We start from the raw sequence: 10,260 nt of genomic DNA on the forward strand, positions 1-10,260 counted from the left end.
GCTGGTTAATGAGTCTGGATAGGAATAAGAAATTCCTGGCTTATTTCATATCTGCAGCCTCTATATGGTGTCAGGAGTACAAGCAACCAGAATCAAAATCAAAGGTGTTTGGAGAAGGAGAAAAAGAAATAAAAGGGAAAGGAAAAGGAAAAAAAGAAGAGGAAGAAAAGAAAAAGAAGAAATGAAACGTTGACACATTGCAAGAAAAATCTCATGGGGAGGACATTAAGGAAAAAAGGCCTAAAGTGACAAATGGCCATAAAGAGATCAGCTATGACAGCTTGAGGCTGTGAGATGAAGCAAAGACAGAAACATGAGGGTCAGGGAGGTTAGGAGCTGTAACATCAGCTGGCTTTCTTTAAGGCCATGCCACTTTTTTGAGCATAATGATGATTTTAAAAGAGAGAACCCTGTGATCTGCTAAAACTCAGACTCCTAGAAGCCCTCAATTTTATCTAAAAACTGTTCAGATTGTTGTTAAATCCCTATCTCCGAGTGAAACAACTTAGAGAGTTTTTGGTGCAGGTGAGGAAATGGAGAAGCACACTCATGCCTCCTTCTGTGCAGTGAGACCCTCACCAGAGCACCTTTCCAGAAAGCTCCCAGCTCTCCTCACTGAGAAGCTGAGTGTGGCTGAGATCTGTGTTTCATGCCATGATGCAATGTATTCTTTGAGCAGACACTGTTTCGTTTATTTAAACGAGCAGGGTGAAATAGCACATAATTTCATAAGAGCTGGGCATTTGTAGAGATAAACTCACCTGAAATGGGCTCGTTGAGACAGGCCAGGGTATCAATAAAATGCCAGGAATTTTCCCAAATTGTCCTGACCTCGTGCAAAGGGCAGCCACTACCACAGGCCTCTGGAACTCTGTGGAGAACAGATGGGAAGGCACAAGAGGCACTTTGGAGAAGGGATGTTGAGGGGATTCCTCCACAGAAATTCACACAGAGAAATAGGAACGTTCCCAAATTTGCACAAACAAGACCCACTGGATCATAAACAGCACAAGGGAAGGCCATGACAACTGGAAACAAAGCAAAGAAATATACCAGGCACAGAAAACAGCACTGATTATCATCAAGGTTTTTTTGTATCGTGTAACTTGCAAGAAATGCCCCAGAAGCTGACATTTAGTGTGGAATTGACAGAAACCTCCTAAGAACCTCCAAAATATCATCAGTTACCAACCTGTTCTGGGAGAGCATGAGGCTTCAGACTGTACGCAGGTATCAACAGATCAGCAAATCTTAAATGAAAGCAAAATTTATAAATATATAAAGCATCTATATCCTGCTGAAATCGAATCCTAAGTACCTTCCTGGATGGGGGCCCAACCCCTTCCAGGGCCAAATAGAAAACAATGCTGAGATGTCCAGGCTGTTCTGCTAAATGTGAAAATAAGTGCTTTAGCCAGACTAAAACTGGGAAAAAGGCCATGGCAGAGATGTCTATATTCTAAATGTCTACTCAGCTAGCAGCCCTAGGCTGAGCTACACGGTTTAAACATTCAGAAACTCCAAGAACATGGAGTATAAAATCAGGTCCTGCAGTCTCTCCTCATAAGAGATGCTCCAAACCCCAAATCATCTTTATGGTCTCTGCTGGACCCTGTCCAGCAGCTCCTTATCTCTCCTGTGCTCAGCAGCCCCGAGCTGGGCACGGTGCCCTGTGGAGGCTGACCTAGAACAGAGGCCAGGCAGAGTTACAGAATAAAGCAGGGATTTATTAGAAGGCCTCCATGGATCCACCTTGGGCAGCACGAGAGCCCAGCCAGGGCTATACACCCAAAAATGGTCACAGAAAATAGGACTGGTCAGGGGGTCTCACAGTTTTGTAAGGTCTGCTCCATTTACATATTGGAGTTAATTCTCCAGTTATAGCTTTAGATTATGAAGTCCCATGCTGCTTGTTTTTCTCACTTCAGTCCACATTGTTTATGCTCTTGGGCCTGAGCTTTGGATCAGTTGTCCTTGGTCCCCAGATAGAGAAGGAATTGCTTTGTCTCCCTACTCTGTGAAGAGACCTTACTAATATAAAGCCCAGACCTACACCCTAAAGCAACACAAAACCCGAAAACTATAAAATCTAACCCTGTGGCACCTGGCACAGCAGCTGTGTGTGGTGGAGCAGTGGGGTCGGACCCCGTGAAAAACGCCAATCCCTTGTTTTTAAAATTTTAAAAGTTTAATAGTGATAAAATGGTTACAAAAATAGTAATACAATTACTATTTATTAGAGTGTTAGAGTATATTTAATTAGAGTAACAATAATTTGGACAATTTGAATTAGGACAATATGAGACAATAGAAACAAAGAGTTATGGACGTCCGGGTACCTTTTTCTGGGCAAAACAAGCCCAAAGAAGGATGCACGTTAACAGAGGATTAAAAACAATAACCTGTGGCATATTCATACATCTCATCCATGATGCATAAATTCCACTCAAACACAGGATTCTGTCTGGTCACTGTCAGCTTCTTCCTCTGAATCCTGACGGCGTCGTCCTGCCCCAGTGAGGTGGGAAGAAATTAATTTCTCCTGATAACGGAGCAATAAATTCTCTTTCTCTGAAAAATTTAGGTATCCTGTGACTGCCATCTCACTGCGAGCCCTTTCTTTAGAAAAACAAGTATCCTACATAGCATAACTTCTATTTTAACATTTTGTTATAACCTAAAACTATATTTAACACACTACTTAAGAGAATCAATACAGCATTACCTTCTAACACGACACGTATCATATTTATTTGATTATTTGCGAAAAGCCGTTTATAAAACACGCGTTTTTCCAAAACACGCGTTTTTCCACAGCCCCGCCGTGCCGCTCTCCGCTCTCTCCCCTCAGGGCCGTTCGTCCCCGTGATTTCCTCCCGCCCGCGGCAGCCCCGCCCGCGCGGCCGCAGTTGCGGCGCGGGGCCGGCGGGGGGCGCTGCGGCGGCGGCGGGCGCGGCGGGGCGGCCATGGCGGCGGCGCGGCGGGTGCAGCTCCGGGGGCCGCTGCTGCTGCTGCTGCTGCTGCTGCTGCTCGGCGCGGCGGGGCCCGGCGCTCAGGCCGCACGGAGCCGCGGGGCCGACCGCCAGAACAGCCTGCGCCGCGCCGCCAGCGGCCTCTACCAGGGCGTCAGCGGCCTCTTCGGCGAGGACAACGTGCGGGCCCTGCAGAAGGTGAGGTGCCGCTCGCCGCCCCCCCTCTCCCCTTCGGCTCCTTCGCCTCGGTGCTCCGGTGGTGAGCGGGCGGCTCTGAGGCCGCAGCCCTTCGTCCCCATCGCCCGGCTCGGTGCGGGACCGGCCGTGGCCTCGTCAGCGACCTCAGGAGCGCTGCTGTGGGGAGAAAACGGGAGGCCAAGGCTTGCAGGAAACCGGGGGGAAATAGCAGCTAAAGGCTTAAATAAAGGTGGTGTGAGGTGGGGAGGCGGCCGGGGCCGCTGGGTGAGGAGCCCTCGGCTGAAACCCGCTCTGGCTGCAGGGCAGAGCATCCTGTGCTCGTGGGGCCAGCGGAACTGGCAGGGAAGCAGGCGAGCATTCCTCTGTGCCTGCTGTCCTCAGGCTGTAATAAATTCTGTTGGATTGACCTCTGAGTACACCTGAGGCATTTGCGTGTGATGCTGGGGACATCTCTCAGTTGCTCGATAAAAGGAATTCTTCGGTTTGCTTTGCCAGTTGTTGGTAATAGTGTTTTCTCTAATCTTCAAAATGATAGTAAAGCCAATAAAGTGCATTTTTAAATCCTGCCAACATATGCATTTACATGCCAAAATACCTACAATAACGATAATTGCAACGCATAAATTCATGATTCACAGTTTAAAAAAAAAATCAGATTTACAAATTTTCCCATGGGGACTACAAAATAATCTGCAATTCTTGCTTAATGAATTATAATTCTACTCCTGACAAATAAGTCTCAAAGTGTTACTTTAGGAATTGAGGATTTTTTTAATTTTCAATTTTATTTCTCAGTTTTTCTCAAGGTTGACAGAGAGGTTTGTGAATGGGGTGGATGTATTAATGGACACATTCTGGAGAATATGGACTGATTTGTTAGATGTTCTTGGAATTGATGGTAAGTGTGACACCTGCTCACCCTTAAACTGTCTCAGCCTGTATCAGTGCTTAGAAGCAAATGGGAAAACAGTTACATTTTATCATGCTGCTTAAACATCCATCAGTGGTGTGTCTCTCTGCTTCACATGGCTTTGATTTTCCTATTAGTATCCTCTAACAAGGAGACTGAACCCCACCATTCCATTTCTGTCTGTGTATCTACAGGATGTGTATAGAATGAATTACCAGGCACGGTTGGTTCCTTGGTGTCATCATTAAATGGATTCACACAGCCAGGAGCAGTGCAGGGAAATCAATGAGGACTAGAGAAAGGAAAGATGCAGTTGAGAGCCTTTAGAATGTCGCTTTTACAAAGCAGGATCTGTAGCCCCAGTATGAGTTTTGACCTCAGGCTCTACAGTGGTTTGTCTTTAAAGAGCCTTTAGCACCTTTCCTGGAATGAATTCAGTTCAATCCTTGGAGCTGAGCCAGTGATTTGAAGAAGGTTCATCCTGAAATAGGTGAACCAGCTTTACCCTTTACTTTAGAAAGCAATGCTGTGACCCCATTGCTGGGGGGGTTTGACCCTTTGGAGCTGTGCTCCTGTTTTTGCCCCACTGCTGTGGGGGTTTGACCCTTTGGAGCTGTGCTCTGTGTTTTTGCCCCATTGCTGGGGGGGTTTTGACCCTTTGGATTTGTGCGTGTGTTTTTGCCCCATTGCTATGGGGATGGATTTATGCCTGTTTTTGCCCCACTGCTGGGGGGGTTTGGCCCTTTGGAGCTGTGCTCCTGTTTTTCTGTTTTTGCCCCACTGCTGGGGGGGTTTGACCCTTTGGATTTGTGCCTGTGTTTTTGCCCCATTGCTATGGGGATGGATTTGTGCCTGTTTTTGCCCCACTGCTGGGGGGGTTTGACCCTTTGGATTTGTGCCTGTTTTTGCCCCACTGCTGTGGGGTTTGACCCTTTGGATTTGTGCCTGTTTTTGCCCCACTGCTGTGGGGGTTTGGCCCTTTGGATTTGTGCCTGTTTTTGCCCCACTGCTGTGGGGTTTGGCTCTTTGGAGCTGTGCTCTGCGTGTTTTTGCCCTTTGCACCTTCAGCCCACTCTCATTAACATCCTGTACATTTCCCTTTGTTTTTCAGCCTCCAACCTGACTCATTATTTCAGCCCAGCAGCCATTGCCAACAACCCGACCCGCGCCCTCCTGCTGATCGGTGCCATTTTACTGGCCTACTGGTTTTTATCTCTGTTCCTTGGATTCTTCTTCTATCTCCTGCACATGCTGTTTGGCCGCTTCTTCTGGATCGCCAGGGTGGCCCTGTTCACCCTGTCCTGTGTGTACATCCTGCAGAAGTACGAGGGGGACCCGGAGCACGCCGTGCTGCCCCTCTGCTTCGTCGTGGCCGTCTACTTCATGACGGGGCCCGTTGGGTTTTACTGGAGGAGAAACAGCAACAGCAGCCTGGAGGAGAAGATGGACCACCTGGACAGCCAGATCAGACTGCTGAACATCCGCCTCTCCAGGGTGATTGAGAACCTGGATAGGGGCAGTGAGCAATGAGCCAGCCCCCGCTGACCACTGAACACCAGCTCTGGAAAAATCCTAAGCACTGTCTCAGCCGAAGTTACAAAGCAACAAAACATCACATGGTAAAAAGTGTGCAAAGTTATAACTTTTCATCATGTCTAAGACTAATTTATCTAGGTTAAACACTCAGCCGTTAGACTTCTAGGAGAAAGAAAAAACATTTACAAAATTCAGCTGTATATTCAGAGTTTTATCCAGTACTAGAATTTTCTCAGTAGATAAACGCTTACTTTTACAAGCATTTAAAAACATCTTTTGTAAGGTTTTTATAAAAGCAAATTGAGTAGTCTTTCAGATATTGAAATTGAGTTAAACATATGCAAATTTGACACTTTAACAGTTAAAAAGAAAAAAAAAAAATCTCAAGCTACCAAGCACTTCCATTGAGAAGTAACTGCTGTGGGTCCATATTTTTTCTTCAGAGTTGTGAATGTTTTTGTGTTTTTGTTGGCTTATTTCATTGCCTTGAAGTTGCCTTTCATAGAGTATCAGATGAGGAATTTTCTGGTATCCAGGCCAAAAAATTCACACCATAGCTTTTAACAGGAGGTGGGGAATGAGGGAGGAGGAAGATCTGAAGTCCTTAAATGCCAGTCCAATGTGAGGAAGCACACGTGTGGCATTTGATCATTGCATTTCATCCCGAGAACTTTAATTTGTTAGTGTCTGGAAGGAAATCTGCTTTAATAAATTGGCACAGAAGGAAGATGTAGCGTGACAAATTGTAATTCATATTTGATCTGCACAATGAAGCATTTTCCAAGCTTAAGTGCATAGAGTAAAACATGGTTTTTAATCTCAGGACCCACGTACCTTCTCAGAAAAGGCAGCAGTTAAAACACGTGCAAATGTATTGTTGCTTAAAGCTTTCTCAGGACCAATCAGCGGCAATAAATTATCTTCAGGAAGATCTGGATTTTTTTCTAAAATTACAATAGTTTTATAGGAGCTTTTTGCTTGAAGTCTATGTCCTCATTAGGTTTTGGGAAAAGCGAGTCACCTTTAGGAGGAGGGTGTAGGAAACGGTTCTCGTTCAAAGCAGTGGAGCTTTGGAGCAATTTTATTTTGCAGGATTTCTGTGTTTCTTACTTGGTAGGGCATCACTGGCTGTGCTGGTTTACTGAAACAAAGGGAACCTCAGGGAAGGAAGCCTGGAATGTGGTTTCACCTGGAAACAGCAGCATGCAAGGACACAGATGTGAGGAGGGAGGGGAAGCACCTACCCCTAGTGATGAGCACAGTTCTGATAGCACCAGGGGTAGGATGGAGCACAGCTGGAGCATTCCATATTCCATAGGGTCCAAACGAACAGCTGCATCAAAAAACGCAACAAAAATTGGTCTGGGATGGGGCCTGGCTGCAAAGCAAGGGAACCAGGAGGAGGAGGAGGAGGTTCCCAGATGTGCCTGCCAGTGCCAGCTCCAGTGGGACAGGCTGAGCACAGCTTGTTCTTCCACTGGGCAAAGCTTCTGGGTGTGATGCTTAACTGAATGTAACTGTGGGGCGAATTTATTTTTCTCTTTATGCTGAAGTTTTAATGTTCTTCTTGAAATGTGTGTGTTACTTGCCTAAACCTCTTTGGGTCTGTGTGTGGCATTTCCATGGGGGTTATTTTTATAAATCCATGTTAATGGCCTTTACTCCTGGTGATCACTTCGGTTCAACACGGTTGAAGTTCATATGCACTCGGCACGGTTGGAATGCATTTTAATTTTTTATGTCACCTGTAAATCCCCCTGCACCCCATTTATTAACAAGTACATGGGTTTAGAGTTGTTAAATAACTGGTTATCACAACTTAAAATCATTCCTGTGATCAGATAGGGACTATGGCAGCAAATAGTCCATTTTGTCAAGCTGAACATGTAAATGACAGTAAATTCCTTTTTTCAGCTCATTTTCCATAGTATTACAGAGTCTTCCCTGTAGACTCAGTTCTCCCTACTGTTGTGCACAGAGGACTGGGCTAAAATGCCAACCTGGAAATTAGGAATTGACTAGTAAAGCTTGTCAGGTCTTGATGTGTTTTGCCAAATGTGAGACCTGAGGACCAAAGTTTGCAAACCTTGCTCGTGTCAGTGGCTCCATTGCCTTCTTAGGACAATGTGCATGGGTCAGTTTGCATAGATTGTATTTTGTGTAATCCATATTTAACGTTAAAGTTAAAAATACTGAACATTTATATATTAAGAGTTGTCTATGATAAAGATTTCTTTGAAAGTATTATATGAAAGTTAATTTGGATTATAGTTTCTCCCTGTCTAATCATTTATCTTACTTTTGTAAAATCAGCCCTTCTATATATTAATACTCTTTATTTCGATCACCCTGCTGCTTGAAAAATGGTATTTTTATATTTACTTGCATCCCATGTATAGCAAAATGTTATGTGAAAAGCAGTATATATAAAATTGGGTATTTTTAATCAGTATTTTTCCCAGCACTCAGTTTTCACGTTAGTCAAATTCAGAAGTAATGATTTTTTTAAAGCACAATCTAATCTTCAATATATATATATATATATACATATATAAATATATACTTTAAAAATGCTCTGTATTTTTAAACATGCACTGTAGTGAAAGCGCTTTTGGGGAACATGAATGTGGTATTGTATTTAATCTCTTTCAACTTTTGTAAATACCTTTTACAAGTATTTTCCATACTGGGCCATCTAGTTTATCCATGGAGGTTTTTGCTGTTTTTTAGAAACCCGTGCCAGTGGCTGCACTGCTTTTGTATCCCACAGAGCATCTCAGAGACAGGAAGGGCTCTGTGTCACCTGTGGGCAAACCCTGGCTAGTGACACCTGTAGGGTGGCACTGGGGCAATCCTTGACAGGTGACACCTGCAGGGGTGGCACTGGGGCAACCCTTGACAGGTGACACCTGCAGGGGTGGCACTGGGGCAACCCTTGACAGGTGACACCTGCAGGGGTGGCACTGGGGCAGCCCTTGACAGGTGACACCTGCAGGGTGGCACTGGAGGAGCCTTCAGCAGGTGACACCTGTAGGGTGGAACTGGGGCAGCCCTTGACAGGTGACATCTGCGCAGGGCAAGGATGGCACAGGACAACCCTGGTGGCTTTGGCTTTTTGCCGTGACTTCCCAGAGCTCTGCCACAGCCCTGCCCATGGTGCCCTGCTGGGAGCTGCTGCTGGGGCACAGGTGACACAGGGACAGCCCCAGCTGGCTGCTCCTGCAGGACAGGACCTGCTCCTGCTCCTGCTCCTGGACCTTCCTGTGGCCACTGGAGAACCCAGCCCTGTGTGAGCAGCGGGCACAAGCGCCCAGGAGGGGCTCTGGCTGCTGAGATTGGGAACTCCCTGGGGTTCCAGGGGCTTTCACCTGCCTGCTCTGGGACCCAGCCTTTAGAATCCTGCAGGGTTCTTCCTGTTCTGAAGGGTTTTCAGCTGCCTGCTCTGGGACCCAGCCTTTGCAATCCTGCAGTGCTTTTCCCATTCCTGAAGGCTTCACCTGCCTGCTGTGGGACCCTGCCCTTGGAATCCTGCAGTGCTCTTCCCATTCCTGAAGGTTTTCATCTGCCTGCTTTAGGACCCAGCTTTTGGAATCCTGCAGTTCTCTTCCCTCTCTGGAGGGTTTTCGTCTGCCTGCTCTGGGACTCAGCCTTGGCAATCCTGCAGTGCTTTTCCCATTCCTGAAGGTTTTTACCTGCCTGTTTTAGGACCCAGCCTTTGCAATCCTGCAGTGCTCTTCCCGCTCAGGCAGGGCGGCTCCTCTGGACGCACACAGCTGTAGATACCCGATGTGTCCTGTGGGATGTGACGCTTTCCCAGTGGTTTTTGGGTGTCAGAGTGCAGTGTACAAACCTGATGTGGCTCAGTGCTGTGCTTCTAGCGCGTCCTTCACGTCGTGGTTTGCTTCTCAAGGCTCGTTGCATCGTCGGTGTGGAAATAGACCAGTATCAACCTTAGCTCTTCGGTGGTGTGGAAGTGTTTAAGTGTGGTTTGCCTCACATACTGATCCGTATTTGGCAGCTAATGGCGTTAAGTGACCATGAGTTCTTTTTGTCTGGGTTGGAAAATAAAAGGTTTTATTGTATCCGCATGTATTTTAAACTTTTTGGATAATTCCATCGACCTGTGATGACAGCACATGTAAAAACCGATCTTTTCCTTTTATTCAGAAGTTCTATTTGCTGTGGTAGCACTTGTTGTTGGCACTGATGGTAGTGATTTCACATCCTGTTTTGTGCATCAGGTTTCATGATTACAGTGTTTCAGTTTGTACAATTGTTTATGTAAAAACGATTTGGTCTGAAGAGATGCAGTGTGTTCACTTCTGATCCTAGACACATACGAGATCCTACTGGTAGTACTGTTAGTAGTTACAACTGTACCAGACTTATTTTTTACAGAGCTTTACATGCCTTTATTTATTCCTTTATCGGACCATCCAAACCATGTACTCCATAGTTCAGTATTTGTAGACCAGTTTCACAAATCAACTTAAGGTATTGTGGCAAAGCTTCGAATAAATGTTTACTGAGACTTTGCACTGAGCTCGAGTGCCTGCTGAGGCTCTGAGGGGTGGGGTGGGATGGGATGGGAAGGGATGGGATCCATGGGAGAGGACGAGGTGGGGTGGGATGGGAGGGAATGGG

General features: G+C 46.1%; 1 protein-coding gene across 24 annotated transcripts; it reads left to right on the forward strand.

Annotated features, from left to right (window-relative positions):
- The first annotated feature begins 2,921 nt into the window (after window positions 1-2,921).
- On the forward strand, window positions 2,922-10,158 carry BRI3BP (BRI3 binding protein). 24 transcript variants are annotated; one of them, XR_011681912.1, is made up of 5 exons: window positions 2,922-3,170; window positions 3,966-4,068; window positions 5,192-8,478; window positions 8,519-8,598; window positions 8,638-10,158. XR_011681912.1 is itself a non-coding variant. In XM_071444948.1 (3 exons), the coding sequence occupies exons 1-3, from the start codon at window positions 2,967-2,969 to the stop codon at window positions 5,608-5,610; spliced, it is 726 nt and encodes a 241-aa protein (XP_071301049.1). In that variant the 5' UTR covers window positions 2,922-2,966; the 3' UTR covers window positions 5,611-10,158. The 24 variants fall into 24 exon arrangements, 1 of the variants encoding a protein (XP_071301049.1); XR_011681910.1 differs by having other exon boundaries at window positions 8,677-10,158; XR_011681911.1 differs by having other exon boundaries at window positions 8,559-8,612; window positions 8,651-10,158.
- Window positions 10,159-10,260: the final 102 nt, after the last annotated feature.

This window comes from Agelaius tricolor, unplaced genomic scaffold (genome assembly GCF_023055355.1).
Source record: "Agelaius tricolor isolate 1412-34295 unplaced genomic scaffold, bAgeTri1.0.p SCAF_20, whole genome shotgun sequence".
Classification (NCBI taxonomy): Eukaryota; Metazoa; Chordata; class Aves; order Passeriformes; family Icteridae; genus Agelaius; species Agelaius tricolor.